The 19057-nt window shown below is 47.4% G+C and overlaps 2 protein-coding genes across 4 annotated transcripts in view; both read left to right on the top strand.

Annotated features, from left to right (window-relative positions):
- The first annotated feature begins 370 nt into the window (after positions 1 to 370).
- On the top strand, positions 371 to 8177 carry psmb5 (proteasome 20S subunit beta 5). The gene is made up of 3 exons (XM_018758202.2): positions 371 to 592; positions 1720 to 2026; positions 7236 to 8177. The coding sequence occupies exons 1-3, from the start codon at positions 404 to 406 to the stop codon at positions 7520 to 7522; spliced, it is 783 nt and encodes a 260-aa protein (XP_018613718.1). The 5' UTR covers positions 371 to 403; the 3' UTR covers positions 7523 to 8177.
- Positions 8178 to 17318: 9141 nt separating this feature from the next.
- cdh24b (cadherin 24, type 2b) overlaps positions 17319 to 19057 on the top strand; it is a 104193-nt gene continuing 102454 nt past the window's right edge. For all 3 annotated transcript variants that reach the window (XM_029255206.1, XM_029255205.1, XM_029255204.1), the window contains exon 1: positions 17319 to 17406. The gene's annotated coding sequence lies outside the window, so the exon portion shown is untranslated. The remainder of the gene's footprint in view (positions 17407 to 19057) is intronic.

The raw sequence follows: 19057 nt of genomic DNA, 5'->3' as shown, positions 1-19057 counted from the left end.
TAGTGCTACTCAAAAAATGTTTGTAAACGAAGAGCGTTCATTACTCTGAAGATGGAAAGTCGGGGACTGAGCTTAACTCACAATGTGCAGTTAAAAGAAAAGTTATACACGACAGCTGTTGGGGAGAACAGGTTTGGTTGCGTGTTGTTTTGATGGTTCGTCTCTCCTTCGTCACGTCTACGATGGACCCTAAGAACAGTAAACGTGCGGTTGCGCTACACGTCTGTATTCGAACGAACGGCACGAGTAACACCGCGTGTCAACGTGACATTAGTAGGAGGTTCTCCGAACCTGCAGATGGCGCTCGCCTTTGCGCGAGGCGGAAGTCTCCAGCGCTGCCGCTGTAGGCAGTAAGTAAGAGGAAGCGGAAGTAGATTATTTTGTCAACTAATTGTTAAAAAAAATGGCGCTTGCGAGCGTGCTGCAGGGTGAGTATGCAGATTTTAACAGCCACAGCGGCCGTCCGTTCTCCTTCGCCTCCGAGTCGGATGGTCTGAGTTTCTCGGTGAAAGCTTCACTGCACGGCGAGGATGCGGAGGGCCCTGAGAGGAAGATCGAGTTTCTCCATGGAACCACCACCCTGGCCTTTAAAGTGAGCGTCTCTCCCTTCTTTCTCGACTTACAGTCTAATTTTCTCCTGTCCAGATGTTGCGGCTTTTTTCTATTCCGGCCCCAGTCCGCTGTGTAGTAACGGTCCGTCCCCGTTGCCAACGACTCACTCGGTCACGGTGTGAAAATCGCGCTCTCCCGGGTTCGTCGTTGAGTAAAAAAAAAAAAAACTGCTTCTTCCCCTTTTCTCTGTCTGTGTTTACTTCACAATTCAGCCACCCATTTGTCTCTTTTGCTTTCTTACTAATTCTTCAAACAGATTTGATCCCGCAGACTGATAGTTGACTGCAATGTGAACGATATTTATTTTTGTTTGAACCACAGTCCAGGCATTTCGAGAATACATGATTAGTAATATTGTTGATAATAAGTTTTGACACTAGTTGATACTTTAATACTTAATTGACTTGCAGCCTTAATGTTAGATTTAGGAAAATTTATTTTGTATTGGGCGGTCTTGAACAACAGGTGGAGCAGTGGTTAGAGCTGCAGCCTTTTGTGCTCGAAGGACCCAGGTTCGAATTCTACCTCCAGCTGTAGTAATCCTTGAGCAGGGCACTTGCCCTGAATTGCTGCAGAAAAATTACCCAGCCATATATATCATATGAGTAAATAGTTGTAGGCAGGTTCACACCGCAAGTCACTTTGGGAAAAAGTGTCAAGTAAATGAATAAATGTGAACGTAGTAAAATTACCCAGCTGTGGTAAGTCATTGAAAATAAAGCTGGTGAAAAGAAGTGAGAAGCATTAACTGAAGGAATAAATGGGGGGGGAACTTTACAAATATTTAACCTTTTATACCTCTGGGTATTGTTATTGTATCCATTTAGATTTAATACCTTGCCCAGGGGTACTACAGCAAGAGTGGATTGAAACAAGGTACCTTTGGAATCCAAGGCAACAGCCCTAAACATTCCACTTCTTGCTCCTCCCTACATTGCTCAGAGAAACTAACTTTGGGAATATTATATGTGTGTTTATGTGTGACGACAGGTTCAAGGTCAGTTTAGATATTCTGCGACAGGGAATAAGAATTGCAGTGTTCTACAGGGAAAAGCACGGCCGTGCGTCGCATAGAAGGAAGCGAATATGATGTATGTTTCTTCTCAGTTCCAGCATGGTGTCATCGTGGCAGTGGACTCGCGCGCCACAGCAGGCTCCTACATCGCTTCACAGACAGTGAAGAAAGTGATTGAAATCAACCCGTATCTCCTGGGCACCATGGCGGGTGGCGCTGCCGACTGCAGCTTCTGGGAGCGCCTGCTGGCTCGGCAGTGCCGCATCTACGAGCTGCGCAACAAGGAGCGCATCTCAGTGGCCGCCGCCTCCAAGCTGCTGGCCAACATGGTGTACCAGTACAAGGGGATGGGCCTCAGCATGGGCACCATGATCTGTGGATGGGACAAGAGGGGCCCAGGTAAGGTGCAGGCCAACGTGGTGTATCAGGGGATCGGCCACATTATCTGCAGGTGGGCCAAGAGGCTCCCAGGTTCCTAACATTGTAATTGTTGCACTAAGCTTTAGATAAGTTAATAAGAAGAGGGACCCAAGTACTGACTATGTTACATATTACAAGGGTTGTGTTTTTCCTCTGAGAACAGCGCACTCTTGGCCACCACTGGCTGCTGACACTTATGGCCTCTTAAGGGTACAATATGCACAATTAAGGCAGATTATTTTGAAATGTTCTGTATGACTCACATGGACTAGTCTTTAGTGATGGCAAAAATTGGGTAATGTGTGTTTATTTCCCCCCCAAACATAACTCAGGGAGCCCAGTGTCCCTGTTCACTTCTTTTTTCTGTTCTCCTTTGTCAACAGCTTTCCAGGCACTTAGTGTAAATTAGGAACATCCTGCAGTAGTGTCCAGTCACAGTCCCTGTGGGTCCATAGAATGCTTTGTTCCAGCTGTGCACAGCATTTGGCTTAGATTAGTTCACCAGCCACCTGATTTAACAAATTGGATTGCTTCTCAAGCAAAGACAGATAAGTAAATGAGGTGATTCCATGCACACTTTTTCCTCCTGTAGGACAGAGCATCACTGACCTAAAGCAGGCTGTGGGTGTAGTAGCTCAATTTTCTATAAAGTGTTGGTTGCAGGTGAGACTATGATGAAAAATAGTGGCTCATTAGAAGTGTTTTATATTACATATAAAACAATGAAATAAGAACGGGCAAAGGGTTTGTTTCCTGGGCACTGTCTTCTTGTATGTCTGCACTGAAATGGCCCAAGCAGTATCATCTGACTTTATGACTCATGAAGTATGCACCACCCAGTGTAAATCTCATTTCCCTGATAATGTTCTTGTTCTTAAAACTCTCAAATGGCCTCACTTAGCTTAATGATCCTGTCAGATTTGACATTTGTATGTCAAAATGCCAAATGATCAGTTTTTCCTACATCTTTATCAATAATTAGCAGATACTTGTACTCAGATTAAAAAGTTTGTTTTTAGTAGTTATAGGAGGTTCTGTTTGGATGGAGAAAGGGGATAATTTATTTCAATGTCATTAACAGTTAATTTTAACAGTTGACATTTTGTGCAGCCAAAACCAATGACTGAATGTGGCAAAGGGGATGTTCAGCTGTTAAGTGGGTGTATTTGCTGGCACTGACCACTGGGGGGAGTCGTTGTGAAACACTTTCAGTACAGTACATCGGTGCAGTGAGACAACAATTTATCATGCATTAGATATTTACTGGCCAGGGTACAACCAGCCAATAAAGGGAAGTCATTGCTGTGGACTCCTCCTGCTGGGGGGGCGGGGTGCGGCGCTGACATGACAGAGTAGCTCGAGCCTGCACAAGTGGGTCAGGTATAAAGTGCGATACGCGATCGATGAGGGTTGTGTGCATGGCATGGTTTGGTTTCTGTAGGCAGAAGAACGAGGCTGTTTTTTGGTAACACCAGGACCGAACCGCCACAAGTGTCATGTGTGAAATGTGCTCATCAATCCAGAGTAATGGCTCAGTGACAGTTTATTTCTTACACCCCTGTGACAATTCCAGAAATCAGACCAAACACAATGTCAGATAAGGTGGGTCAATCACTCTTAAGAACGGCCTCTTTGAAGAGTACTGGGTCAGACGGGGCCATTCAGATGATAAAGTCCATGAAGAGCAAATTGAATTGTGTGCAATTAAGAGCAAAACTAATTAGGTTATCATAATATGAAGAATAATTGCACATTTTTCCCCTCCCCTGTACAGTGTGTGTGTTTTGTTAGGTTGGAAATAATAATTTTCAGGCTTAAAGTTGCGTAACTGGCCAGTAGTGCTGTCTGTCATTCTGAGTGACGGTGTGTTAATGAGTGTGTGTGTTTGTTGCTTGACCCTTTGCTGTGCCGGTAGGAAACTCAGCGAGCTGCAGTCCCCAGGGATCCTCTTGTTTAGCACAGAATGCCGTTGCGCGGTTTGTGGGGCCAAGTTAACAGACCTAATTTATTTGAGTGCCTTTGTCTTCTCTTCAGCTCATTTTTCAGAGTTTAACTGTAGTTTCACTAGGGTAAAATGTTCTGTCCCATTTTGCTTTGATCTGTTTGTAGTTTAAAACATGTATCCATCATTTTTCCTGGCAGGGTGCAGTATTGGATGTGGATTTAAGAAATGCTGTCCAAGAGTACAGATAAGGTGTGAAATCACTGAGGTGTGTTGGTGTAACACTTAGAGGACCACACCTCCAGCATACATAGCTGGTTCGGTGGCGACATTTCAAGGGATACAGCATCCTAAGGCAGTGGAATTTCGATCCTCTTTTTTTTTTTTATCGAAATATTGATGCATTTGGAGTATTGTCCCTTTTGACAGACAAGTAAACAAATCACTTGAAATTACTTCTGAAAATTTTATAGGTAGAAACCAAGATATTGTGTGTATTGTTCACACAGTCCTGTGTACTGTTCACTCTGCAATGACATTTTTCAATAATGCATAACTTGTCGTCATTCCTTTATCTCAGTAACATTCTGCCAGTGTTTCATGTGTGACTTAGACCTCGTATCCCAGGTGAGGTTTGTTCTGTTGTCCAAATAAGGACTTCAGTGAAATCAGAGGTGAGTTAGAAAGAAAATAAGCACATCTTGCAGCCTCTGGATATCATTTATTATTTAGTTGCTTAATCAGCACTTTTATCCAAAACAACCTGCAGTTTGCCTATGTATGACTGAGGATATGATACTGGGACAAATCGGGGTAAGCACCTTTCTCAGGGGTACTAAAGCTGGCACTGATTACCTTGAGTTGGTTACCTGAAGGCTACTAGTTTACATTACATTTATTTATTTATCAGACGCTTCTCTCCAGAGCGACTTCCAATGAACTCTATGTAGTGCTATCAGCCCACACACCTTATTCACCAAGGTGACTTACACTACTAGACACACTACTTACAATGGGTCACTCATCCATACATCAGTGGAACACACACTCTCTGCCACTGACACGCTATAGGTGAATCTAAACACCATGTCTTTGGACTGTGAGAGGCAATCAGAGCACCCGGAGAAAACCCACACGGACACGGGGAGAACACACAAACTCCACACAGTCTGAGTGGGATTGAACCTACGTCCTCTCATACCACCCAGACACTTGTTAGACGGCAGCACGACTTGCTGTGCTCCCTATGCTAGTTTGATTGATGCTACCTCAGCTGATTTTCATAGACACGATTCACAAGGGCTTGAACCACTGACTCGGCCCTGTCGCTTTGCTTTTTAATGGTAACATTAATATTAAAAATGTTAACATAATTTGACAGTGAAAGTAATGTAAATTGCCCTTCACACCATACACATTCTGCGATGCCTTCATCCAGCTCAGTTTGTGCTGGAAGAATTGAGGTAAAGTGCTAAAATTTCTCTCAACAAAGGTGTTAGACCTATGACCCATGAACGCTTAATTTTCGATACTTAGATGCCGAGGTGATGTTTTAGAAATGTTCATAATGGAGACTATTTATTTATACGTTTTCCTTTTTTGCTCTTAAATTGCGGAACTTTTGAGATGTCAGATTGCTCCCATTTTCCAGATGGATGGGTTGGTAAGTACAGGTCCTAATTGACATGAGAGATGCGATTTTGCTGTCTAGCTATTGTGCATTACAGAGCACTTTTAAAGAGACCTGTCAGTAATAAATGCAGCCGGAATTGCTTTTTCCCGATCCAGGGCGGACTCCCACGTAGTCGGGCTCCGCAACCGCTAGCTGATTAGGGTCTCATTGATTTCCCTTCCACACCACAATGGCTTCAGTTAAACACAGACGAGCATCAGTTGCCCCGATGTCGCTGTAATCAGCTCCGGGGCACAATTGGAAGGCTGGCGTGAGCAAGGGACCTTTTGTCTGCATGAAGACGAGGTGTGTCCGGTATTGAGGAGTGCACGCTGCCTCATGGAGCTCAAAACCACTGAGGAACCTGCTGCCGTAATTAAGAGGAGGTCATTCAAGTGACCATCCCGTTGTTGTCTGGTGCCACAGAGGAAAAGAATTTGCAGGGCCCCCCACAGCTCCTTGAGGTGAAGGTGTAATGTGGCCAATGTCATCTGCTCAGCACTCACTGAGGGTGGTAAACCCACCACAACTCTGAGTTGCAGAACATGGGTTCGTAACTGAAACTTCCTGCACGCTCTAAATATGTTCATCTAGATCTGTGTTGGGGGAGCACTGTGCAGCAAGAATTGATCAGGAGCAAGTTATTGTTCGTATTATGTGCTGGTTGTCATGCACATGTGAAGGAAGGTGAGAGTTGCTGACCTCATAAAAATTCCTGTTGAATAATGTGAATTAAATGTGTGATTTCCATACCCCTTTTCTGGGATGGATATTTTACAGGGCTGTCGATGGGTGTAATGCTATCTGGGTCAGCGGTGTCCCAGTGTCTCTCATGTCGATCTCTCCCTCAAAGTCTCTTTTGGGTGCCACCTGGGAGAAAGTTTGGAACACAAAACTGCCAGCTAAACACTAAATTATCACATCAGTCATTCTGATTTTCCCCAGCATCCTGTAGGTGCTGCAAGAAGTGACTCTTATTGTGTGCTGTTGAGTCTCAGGTGCTGCTCTTGCCTCCTTTCTGTTCTTGTGTTTACCTGGCACACAGAGCCACTGGCACACTGTGTGGAAAACATGGGGCCTCTGGATGGCAGGACATCATTGTGGCTGTGTCGGGGGCTCTAGTGCATCCCGATTTCCCAGTGACAGACATGTTTGCATCCAACATCCATTTGGCTTTTGCCATCAGCACCTTAACTGTTCAGCATTAGTCACCCTGTTTTTTTAATATGCAGCCCTGTGGTGTGATGCTGCCTCTGTTAATTCTCTTGTATTTTTGGCTGAATTGTTAAATGATTTGACAAATAGTACCTCTGTACCTCTGTTCTGTTTTGAACATACAGTGTAAATGGCAGGAGATGAATAAATGTAATGAGGGAAAATGTAAGTGTCAAATGATATAAGCAGTTTTAAAAAAAAAAAAAAAAAAAAGATAAAATAGTAATGGTAATCATGGTTATCAGCTGAGCAGTCTTGTGTTGCCATGCTGCATGTTTGCTTTGAGGGTCCTGAGAGGACACGGTTGCCCCCCCCAGCTAACTCACTGTGTTCTACCCTCCACCAATGTCCATCCACAGGGCTGTACTATGTGGACTCTGAGGGCAACCGCATCTGTGGCGACCAGTTTGCCGTGGGCTCCGGCTCCATGTATGCCTACGGTGTGCTTGACAGCGGCCTGCGACCTGACCTGACTGTGGAGGAGGCCTGTGACCTGGGCCGCCGTGCCATCTACCAGGCGACATACCGGGATGCCTACAGCGGGGGCACCGTCAACCTGTATCACGTACACAGCCAGGGCTGGGAGCGTGTGTCCCAGGATGATGTGCTGCAGCTGCACCAGCAGTTCCAGTCCAAGCAGGCCTAAGAAGTGGACTGGATTTCATAAAGGGGTGGGCTCTGTGAAGGGAGAGGGTCTGTTCCAGGAGCTGATCCAGCAGAAAAGCTGAACCATGGGGCACAAAGACACACACACACATTAACTGTTGTGGTTCAAAAGATGTTACCATTAGTTTACCCTGCTAGTGTAATGGGGGTTAAAGAGAGGGTCAGTGGATGTAAACTGCAGAACAGATAGTGGAAACTACAGTACCAAGCTACTTAAGATGCACACCACAGTTAACGGTTTCAGCTTCATTTGTCGTGTTTGATGCTCTTTTATCATTATTAATGGGGTGCAGTACTTCACTGTGCCATGCGGGACTTGGGGGTGCTGTGTTCCACTAGATGAATATGCAGTCAGACCTCTCATTGGCTCTGAGTCACTGACTCTCTTCGTTGAGTTTGTTTTTCACTGGGAACATCTTTCTTGAATAAAGCCTGGTTGTTTTGTGTTTTGACTCGCTGGGATCTCTGTTCGATGTTTATGTCTTTGCTTGTGTATTTGTTTCCTGTGATCGATTCGTTCATCTCTGCAGGAGCTGTCCTTTTCAGTTCGATTTAAGAAAAAGCCATTTGAATCATTCAGTTCCATGTGTTTATTTGCCCATATCCTCCATTTTCTCTTTTGAGTCCCCAGGCAAAAGGCAGAATCTCTTCAGATGCACCATCCACTTTGTAGTTTCCTATACCGTGTATTTATTTATTTATAGCATCTATCAAAAGTATTAAGTGCAAAATATTTTTTCTTTGCAAGTGTTTTTTTCATATATGTGATAGTGCATATAATGTTGGTAAATACATACATTTATTCGATCATCTGAGGGAAAAGCACTCTTTGGATTCAGTGGATTTATTTCAGGTTATCCCAGTAACTCGGTTGTACGTTTCATCGCATAAAAGTCAGAATTTGATTGCTTATGCCTTTGAGGAAGGAATTGGATGAGTTCTGCTGCAGCTTGCGCTCAGAAGGTCTTTACTGCAGTTGCTTTTAGGTTTTACTTATTCTGGCATCTGTGTTTTGGAGGTCACTATGGTACTTTGTGCTCACCCCCCCGCCAATATCATTCTTTTAAATACAGGCTCCATTCTGCTGCTGCCACCAGCATCAGCTGCTCTCTCAATGGGGCCTCCAGGGGCCAATTCTAGGGGTGGTCACCAAGCACAACTGGGCCATACTGAGCCACACTGCCACAGGGCTCTGAGGATGACGTGATGTTCTGCAAAGTGTTTGTCTGCAGTTCCATTTTTCGTTCCACACTTACCATCAATTTAGAATCTTTTTTTTATAGGCAAATAAATCCGCCCAACTGTTTTTGAAGCTGATCTTTTTTACATTTCACCATATCAGGATGTGGTGGTTCTGTTCTTGGTGCTGATGAAAAGTTTACATCATGCAGCAGAGCCTTTGTGATTCAGCTTCTTCAGTTTCCCAAGAACTTTGGAGTTTGGCATCTCTCCCCCTGCAGACTGACAGTTATTTTCATGGTTTTTGACAGTGCTAATTTTTTGGTCTTCAACTGCAGATGTTTGCCCTGCCTGATTGGTTTTTTTATATACCTGTTCTGTTTCTTTGTTATGATTTGTTGAATTTGATATTATTGATGTGCTGTAGTTGTGGTCTAGATTTCCCTTCAACGTCAATCACGTTCTGTTGGTTTTAGTTTTAAGTTTTACTGCAGGGTTTTAAACGTCGGGGTGGAGGTGGTGGTGGTGCATGAAACACTTACAGCCGTTTGGTTCATTACCCAAAGACAAAGCACCGCTGATATGTCGTCTCGCAGTTTATAGTGAAAATTTCTATTTACGCATCACCATCCAATGTACTCTCATAGGCGGTCATTGTCTGAAATGACAACTTCTCCACTAAGTGCTAACACATTGATTCCTGACAGTTGATCTGTTTTGAGCAATTATTTCAGGGATTGTTAACCTACCCTGTTATCTTTTATTCCCCCACCACACCTCCATTGCTCTGTTTGAATTCACTACCATACACACACCTTTGCTATTAGTGCACTTTGAGCTCTGTAACCACCCCTGAACGCTGTAAAATACTCGATCCCTCAAAAAAGAAAATGTAGGACCTCCCCACCACCACCGCTTCCCCTCTCTTGTGCAAAAACGATGCTATTGCCTTAATTCCCAGTGTGACCTTGCCTTTATTTGCTCTCTCTTTTAAGTTCCCCTCGCTCTTTGAAATTTCACTGTATTGCTTTGGCACTGCGGAAGGTAAGGAGAAGATGAAGGGAATCAGAGTACATGTGTCAGCTCTTGTTCGCGTCTCGCTACTTACTCGCTCACAACGTTTCAAGGAAACGTGCATCACACCAGTTGCCAATGCACTGCTTGGTGTCAGTTTCCACTGTCTCGTGGCACACACCTCTTGTACTGTTATTTAATAAACCTGGTGAGGGTAAATGGTACACATGTTGTGGGGACCAAAGCAGCCATTCAATGCCAGTTTCTCACGTCTCCTTACCAGAAGGAAAACTAATGCGATTTGAAGAGTGATACTAAGCTGTTTTTAAGCGGACCTCTTTATCATGGAGCATCAAAGGGAAGACCAAGGTTGAATCCTCAGCTCACAACCTAAACACTTTACCATGTGATACGGCACTTGGGCCCATGTTCAATAATCATACACACGCACACATTGTCCGAAACCGCTTGTCCCAAGTGGGGTTTTGGCAAGCCGGAGCCTAACCCAGCAATACAGGCTGCAAGGCTGGAGGGGGAGGGGACACACCTAGGATGGGACACCAGTCCATCACAAGGCATCCCAAGCAGGACCCGAACCCCAGACCCACCAGAGAGCAGGCACAGGACAAACCTGCTGTGCCACCACACCCCCTGTTCAGTAATCATACTTGCTCAAATATTTACTCTAACATGCTTGATTAATTTTTATTGTAGGGCCTATTTTTAGGTATGTACACTTTTGCCTTGGGACTGCAGATCTAAATTGACAGTAAGTTCAGAATGTTTATTGTATCATATTTCTGCTAAAAACAACCTCTGTGCTGTTGCTGTTGGGCAGATGGATGTGGAATTCTACTAAATGAAACAATGAATGAAATTGGACTAAAACCTTTTTTTTTTAAATAGATTTGGGGCTCTGGGTTTTACAGAATACTACAACTGTGGTAAACAAGTGCGATTCCGTTCAAAAAGCTCAAATTGGCATTTATGAATCTTTTCCAGTGTGGTCTGTCAGCTGAGGTGCCCTTCGAAAGGAGCAGTCCCAGACTGGATGACTCCTGTACATTTCTCACAGCTCTACTTGAACGTTTTCTTCTGAGGTTGCACAACCTGTCAGTGGACATGGGTAGGGGAGTAAGAGAGTAAATGTCTTGCCCTTGTTGGCGTGACAGGACATTGACGCTAAAGAGAAACGCTGCATGAGGCCTTTGTCCATCAGACTCCCGAGTGTGTTGTCACCTACAGGATCTAAAAGCTGCTTCCAATAGTGGGACTTCATGCTTGTCTTTGTTCGCCAGCTGGACCTTGAGGAGATTTGTGGTCACCATGCGGTTCCCTTACGGAGCACATTTTCTTCATGTAAGAGTCGCAGCTGTCAGTAATTGTGACGATCTGGTTCCACTCCACGCCACATCAGAGTAGTCGATTGCATTGTCCTTCCTCCCATCCCCCCCATCGCGTTTCTGCAAGGCTGTGCTTTTCATCTCTTTCCGTGCATGACGGTTGCCCGTTGTGCTCTGCTCCACCCTAGTGTTTCCGCCTGCTGTTTGTGAGTGTCCTCCTCCGCCTGGTTCGGCTGCCGCGGACTTGTGGTGATATGACCTGTCTCCTAGGCCGACTGCATCTGCGACCCGTTCGGCGTCCTGCGGAGGACAGGAAGGACGAGAATAATGATGACCCCCACGATCGACACAAAACCTTTTTTAAGAAACGGTAGTGAACATCCTTTTCCTTCAGCGCATTTCTTACGTTTGGCAAATGGAGGATTACGTGAAGTTGTGTTTGTTGTGTGGAGTGGAGGGTGGGGAGATAGAGCGTTCCAGTTATAATGGGCCAGGCTGATGTGCCGAGTGGGGTTTGTGTGTGTCAGTGTGTGTGGAGCTGGAGGCTGTTGGCATTCTGGGCCCAGTGCTGCATGAGCCCATCACACTGTGGGCCCGATGCTGTCAAGCATGAAGCCGGTCCCTCCTGTAGATTTCCACTCAATCTCCCGGGATGCGCTGCAGGCCGTGGTACCCACCCACCCAGCTCTGCCTGTCCGGATCAATTCCTCCTCTTCCAAACGCCAGGAGGGAGGCATTAATTAAACCCCCCTCCGCCCGACCAACACATGGAAGTTACCCAGTCCCCTCAAACCTCCATTTCAACGTTTCTCTTACGTGGGAATGAAAGGGTGAAGGCACATCTAGCTAATGATGAGCAACGTTATCACACGGGGGGGAGCTCGCTCCTTTGTTCTCGGGTCCGAGAAAATGAGCTGTTTTCTTCTTTGGGGTTAGAAGTGCAGGTTTGATCTCGAGGGAAAGGATGTGTCTCCTATAAGTATCTCCGGTGGAAGCGTCACCCGCTGCGCCCAACGTTCGCCCTCTTTTCAAACCCAGGAAGATAGAGCACTGTACAGATGGTGATGTATAAACTGTAAATGGGTTCACGGGTGGTAATGATAGCAGTAAAAGGAAAATCAATAGGACTCGTGAATAAAGATCTAGGCTATAATATCTTTAACAAGACAAGTGAAATATGATGGGAACAGCATGAATAACCTGGTTGCTCTCTGCTGGGTCTGCGTGTAGCAGAAAACACACACTGGGCCTTTTCCCACTTGTTTGCCAACTCAGTTTTTTTTTCTCTTTTGTCATCTGAAAATGTCACCCAGGTCGGGTGCTGTGTTTTCGTTTTTATTAGCGGGATGTCTTGCTGCCACTGGCCCTTCCCTGGGGGGCCTCCCTGCCACAGCAGCAGTGCCTTGGAGGGGGGTCTGCAGATGGTGTCACTCTCTTCCTCCCTCGCTCTCTCCCTATTATTCGCCCGCCATCCTCGGGGCCACGATGTTCGTCTACGGTTTCCTCCTCCACCTTCTCCTCCCTCCCCTTTCCTTACCTTTACTTCCCCTCCTTTGCTCCTCCTTCTTCCTCTCTCACCTCCCGCTTTCCTTCTTTCCCTCTTTCTCCCGGAGACGTTTCCCCTCATTGTGTTTCCGAACATGGTCCCGTTAAGTGAGTCATTTAATTTGTTCTTATTTATTTAGCTTTTTTTGCGTATCTGAAAGCGACGGCTGGAAGTGGGGTTGGGAGCTGTCGGCACTGGGTGGGCGAGTTTCACCAAAAGCTTCCTCAACGAGTGAGGTGTAGCTGCCCTGACAGTGCCGCAGAAATACAGCAAGTATATGCACAGACACACCTGTAAAATAGAGTAAATATATGCACAGACACACCTGTATAGAAACTGTAAACTTATGCAAAAACACCTGCACATAACTGCAAGCCTACACACACACACACACACCTGCACATTTTGGCCTGAAAGCATGAATGTGCACCCAGCAGGAATTGCCGGTTCTGCTCTGGAGAGGTAACACACACTCCTACATTACTTTGACACACTGTTCACACATGCCATTCTGCAGCCCCCCCCGGCTCACAGCCACACACCTCCTGTCCACATTTTGCTTGGCTGTTTTGCATGCACGCGCACACACACTCCACTTGAGCCCTGTGCTCTGCCCTCATCTGGTTTTCCTCTCACTGGTGTGTAGATATTTCTGGTGGGGCAATTTGCTTCGGGGGATGGGTGGACCGGGTGGACCAGCTGGACCCCTGCCAGGTGTTAGCAGTAGCCATCTTGGCTGCCGACAGGTTTAATGAAGGGTTAAATTGGGAGTAGTGGGGTGGGAGGGCAGCCAGATGCAGGACAAGAGCACTGTTGCCCATCACACTCTGCTGAGCAGTGCCTATATTGCTTCTGCAGCCCCCCCTCACCACGGGCCTCCTGGATGCAGCCCATGATAACGGCGCTCTCTGTCTTCGGCTCCGGGTTTGGCTGCTTTAGCCTCGCACTTCCCCTCTGCCAGCTCAGGTCTTCTCTGACACGAGCGCAATCCCGCCTGTCCAAAAGTAAAGTCTGTAGCAGCTTCTAATCCTCGTGCCGCGTCTCCCGCTCAGCCCAGCGAACCCGCACCTCATCCCTCGATCCCGGAGCTCAGGACTTCTCGGACCCGGCGTTCCAGCCTCTCTGGCCCAGAGCTGTGTGTGTCTGCCGCTCTGCGTGCCTCTCGGCGCACGGAGGAATGACAGCTCTTTCGGGTGCATGTATGCTTGTACACCCATCCACCCCACAAGGGGTCCTTGATGGATGGGTATTAGAGGAACAAGTTGATGGGGGGGCAAAAAAACACACAACACAATCTGAAACGGCTTGTCCCAAGCGGGATCGCGGCAAACCGGAGCCAAACCCAGCAACACAGGGAGAAAGGCCGGAGGAGGAGGGGACACACCCAGGATGGGACGCCAGTCCGTCGCAAGGCACCCCAAGCAGGACTCGAACCCCAGACCCACTGGAGAGCAGGACCTGATCCAATCCACTGCACCACCTCACCCCCCTCTGCAAAAGAAAAAAAATGTATCCACTCAAAAGTACAATAGATTAACCTGGCACTTAGAGAGGGGATAATAGAGGAGATGAAGAATTAGAAAGAGCGAGGCTCACGAACTAGGGATAATACAAGTGCAGAGGGGGGAGCGCAGTGTGGGGCGGACGATACGGATTGACTTAATACGTCCACCGGAGGACAAGGGAGTGCGCCAGCGACATGCAGAGAGAGATGCCGATACATTTAGAAGGATTTGGATTCCAGCACCAAGAGCGAACGAATGGTGGTGAGGGAGAAGAAGAGAGAGGACGAGAAAACGAGAGCAGATGGGTCAGCCATCTGGTGAAGGGAAAAAAGAGGGAAGTAAAGAGGGGAGTACCAGGCGCGGCGCAGAGCGTCTCGTGTGTGTGTGTGTCTGCGTCTGTTGGGGATGAGGGAATGCCTGCGAGAAGGAGCGTGTGTTTTCATCCAGGTGAACAGGCCCAGGTGAGCACAGAGGCTGCTGTGTTGTGTACGACACACCGGCCCTGCAGCACACTCCTTCACACACACACACACACACACACACACACACACACACACACACACACACACACACACACACAAAGACAAGTCACACACTTTCAAAGGTACCTACGTAACCGCACATTTTCATGCCCTTTTGAAAATGCCCATTTACACACACACACACACACACACACGCACACAGTGCATGCAGTGACTTTGCCCAGGGCTCAGGCAAGCTTTTGTTACTGACCAGTGCAGTTAACACGGTGCGATGGTGGCAGGAGAGAGCAGGAATTGGGCCAGAGAGATGGAGATGGAGGTGGAGGCGGCCTGGAAGTGTCTCGACGTGCCGCTCATGTGAGGGGGAAAAAAAAACATGACAGGTTCAGAGTTTCCACATATTAGCGAACAAACCATTCGTCGCTTTCGTTCCTTCGGCGCATCTCCCGCTCTGTTTGGATTGGAAACGCTGTTCTGGGACTAAACGTGTGTTTGAGGTCTTAGTCATTCGTGATTAAGTAAGAGCTGCGGCCAGGCACACAAGGAAGATGAAAGGCATGAACGGAAGACGATGGACAGACGGCCCGAGACTTTGGCTCATTAGCGACACGTTCGGTGTCCACATTACGCCGGCAGATCGCAGGCCCTTAAACATGAACCAGCAGTGGTTGTTAATGTTTTATAGCACCTTTGTGCCGCTGTGGACTAACTGCTTCTTGCAACTCAAAGCTGGGAAGTGTGAGTGAGACGTCTGCTTTAGCCGGGTGAGGGCAACAACGGAAGTCGTTTACATTAACGTTCGTTTATTTAGCTGACGCCATTCTCACAAGCGACTTGGAACGTTAAGGTACGTACAGTGATTTACCCGTTGATACACACACGCACATTGACTGAAACCACTTGTCCCGAGCGGGGTCACGGCAAGCAGGAGCCCAACCCGGAAACACAGGGTGTAAGGTGGGGGGGGGACACACCCAGGATGGGACGCCAGTCCGTTGCAAGGCACCCCAAGCTGGGCTTGAACCCCAGACCTGCGACCTGGTCAAACCTGCTGCGCCACCACACCCCTCCCCCTTTGATCCAACACGGTATATTTTATATTATCAATTCAGGGTAAGCACCTTGGTCAAGGGTATTAGAGCTGGAGGTGGGATGTGAGCTGCCGCCTTGCACTCAAATTACCCAGGTTCAAGACACCACCGAGCTGGTGGTCCAGCGCTTCCAACTCCTTCTGTGCATCTGAAGGACCTGGGTTTGAATCCCAACTGCTGGAACAGTACCAATGCCCATGTGGAACTGAAAAACAAGGGATAAATAAAATCACTGAAAAGTAGAAGCATTCCTCTGTGAGTGAGGGATGGAGAAGGAGAAAAAGAAAATAAACGAGTAGCAAAATGTAGATTTTAACATAGGATACACACCCCCCCGCACATATTGCTGGGGTTCGGCGAATACAGGAAGTACCTCACAGGTGTACGACTGGGAGAGCTGTGCTCATCTCACCAGCTATAGATGTTGCTATAAACCTAATGTGACACACGATAGGGATGAATGCCGCTGCAGCCATTTGCACAAACTCATAAACTGTGAGAATGAGACAACTATTGTCCCCCACCCCTCACTCACACACACACACATACACGCGCACACACATACGGCACCAGTGCATTTGTCTGTCCTTGCTCCAAATGCCAAATGTTTCTTGGAGGTGACAGCAGGATTCCTCCCGGGCAAAAGCGTCACTGTGATTTCCTACATGTGACGCTGGGGCTGCACACATGAGCTGGTGTCAGATGCTGTGTTACACTGTGTCCATTGCATGTCACACCTTACTGTGTTATGCTGTGTCAGACATTTATTTTTTTGTTTGTTTGGCTGAGACTTCAAAGCAACTTAATATTATTTTCCCATTTATATACAGCTGGGCAATTTTTACTGTATCAGTTCTGGGTAAGTACTTTGCTCAAGGGCACTACAGCAGGAGGGGGGATCTGAACCCAAAAGCAGCAGCTCTTGCATCTCTACCACCTACTGCTTCTATTTTGCCAGACTGTGCCGTGCTGTACCACACTCTGTAGTACTGTACCTTACTGTCAGACTGTACCATACTGTGTGGCACTGTACCAGACTGTACCATACTGTGTAGTACTGTACCATACTGTGTGGTACTGTACCAAACTGCACCACATTGTGTAGTATTATACTAAGGTCTGACTGTACCACACTGTGTGGTACTGTACCAGACGCTGCAAGCTTGTGACTATTGTAATTTTGTCGTTTGTGGTATTATTTATTGACCAGCTGTTTCTCTTCACCTTGCTGCAAAGCAAAGGTCTGAGAAACATTTACGTGCATCGTATGGTACCGTTACGTGTCCGAAACAACCGTCTATCGGCCAGAAATGGCAGAAACACGAGACAACGATTTCGTCTTTATGGTAACAACTGGCTTTGGGGCTCATAGCTGAGAAGTACAGGTGAGAAACACCAATTAAAAGCGAGGGCTCTGTAACCTGGATAAAGGTGATGTAAACAATCATAATCCATAAGTACGGGGCGTTCGCGAACCCCTCGCTCCAAATCAAGCGCGTAAGAGTTGGGGGGAGTGAGCGCGGGAACGTGAGGAGGGAACCGAAGACGCGCGCGGAGGAGGAGGAGGGGGGGCGAACGGCGCGCGCTCACAGCATCTCTCCTGTTCTCGTCCCACTCTGAGCGGACGCGCGGCGCGAGCGGCTCGCGGCTCCTGGCTCGCGGCTTCTTCTCGCGGCTCCCGCATTCCGCGAGGCGCGTGTCGAGGTAAGACCCGTACAGCGGGGGGACCGGGAACCGGCGGGGGTCGTCGCGCGGCTGCAGTTTCGGTGACGCGCGATTTCTGAGCTCTGGTTTGCGAAACGACGTCGGTTTTTGGAAATGTTAATGATGTGTACAAAATCTCCGGCTCGCGACGGAATCATGGATGAGGGATCGGATGTGGTGTGATGCTTGCTTGTGTGTCGGGCGCACGGCGAGCTGAACTGCTAGTCTCCGCCGTCGTCACTGTACTGGGTACACACTGGACACACACAGACAGTCAGCGCCAAGTCGGTGTACAAAGTAGTGACTGTGTGTACCGCACAGCGGGAAACTTGACACACACCTGTGCGTAACGCGCTGTTAGTAACGACCGGGCAAGTGCGTAAACTCCCGCCACTCTGTTTTGTGGTAAACGTACATCTTTACCCTTCGTTTCTGTCCGTTATTCGAGTTGAATGAATGTTGGAGCAAAAAAAAGATCAGGAATTATTTCACTTTTAGAGAACTGAGGCGGAACAGATGGCGCGCGCGTTTCGCCTCAGTCCGCGTCGCTTCTCGGGAAGCGCGCGGAGCATCGGGCGCGCTTCCGCGTGCGCGTGTGTGTGTGTGTGTGTGTGTTCCAAATGATGTGCTGCGTAGCCAGTGTTTGGTGTCAGACAAGGGAGACACTGAGTCGTTCACAAATACACACACACGCATGGTTGTTGTTTTAATCCGTTACGTTAAGTTTTTCCCCTGAAATTCTTTATCGTGTGTGTGTGTGGTGTGTGTGTCACTGAAGGAGATGGAATCTGACTGCGTGTGTGTGTCGTGTCTTTGTGCGCTGAGTGTGAAGCTGCTATATCCGCGATCCGCATTGAGAGCAATAAATATTATAATACGAAACGTCTAATTTATTTTGTGCTTAATGTGTCAATCAGTGCACCCTGGCCTGTGTGTGTGTGTTTTACGTGCGTAAAAACAAGCAAAATTGTAACACTTCCCGATTGTAGCTGGAGTGCAAAGATCAGTGTGAGCAACAAGCTAGTTATTTCAAATGTGGAGGGGGGGGTGTGTGTGTGTGTGTGTGTTTGAGAGTGTGAGTGCGTGTGATCTCTGACCAAGGCAATGCAAAGGTACCTGACATAGAGATCTGGCTTAATGGCAGTGACAGGGCAGGTGTGAGACAGACAGGAGAGGATGATGATGATGATGATGAGGAGGAGGAGGAGGGGGAGGAAGACGAGATGTCAGAGTGCCGATGTACACGTAGCCTGTGCACGCAGCGGAGAGAATGCAAGATGGAGCCATGGCTGAGTGAACATACACCTTAGCAGGTGAGCAGGAGTGTGTGCAGACACACTGACACCACTGCCTCTCTATTAACACCGCTCTTTATTAACCTGACGCCTGCGTCCAGGACGACTTAACGCTGCTGGGCTTGTACAAAGCAAGGTGCTCATTAGATCACGAACAAATGATGCCACGGTGACAGTCCAGGGTGAAATATTGTTTTGCTGCTAAACACACGATAAGCCCAGACTCATCTTTTGTTAGTCTGTTGCTGTCTGAGGATGTTCTGTCCCAGACAGAAAAGCAGCTGCATTTAATTTTAGATTTTTCTCCCTCAGAAATATTCGCTGTGTTAGAGTGCAGCAAAAGGTTAAGTGCACAC

This window comes from Scleropages formosus, chromosome 1 (assembly GCF_900964775.1).
Source record: "Scleropages formosus chromosome 1, fSclFor1.1, whole genome shotgun sequence".
NCBI classification, from domain to species: Eukaryota; Metazoa; Chordata; class Actinopteri; order Osteoglossiformes; family Osteoglossidae; genus Scleropages; species Scleropages formosus.
The sequence above is the reverse complement of the archived record's forward strand: the minus strand, read 5'-3'. Positions and strand labels throughout refer to the sequence as shown.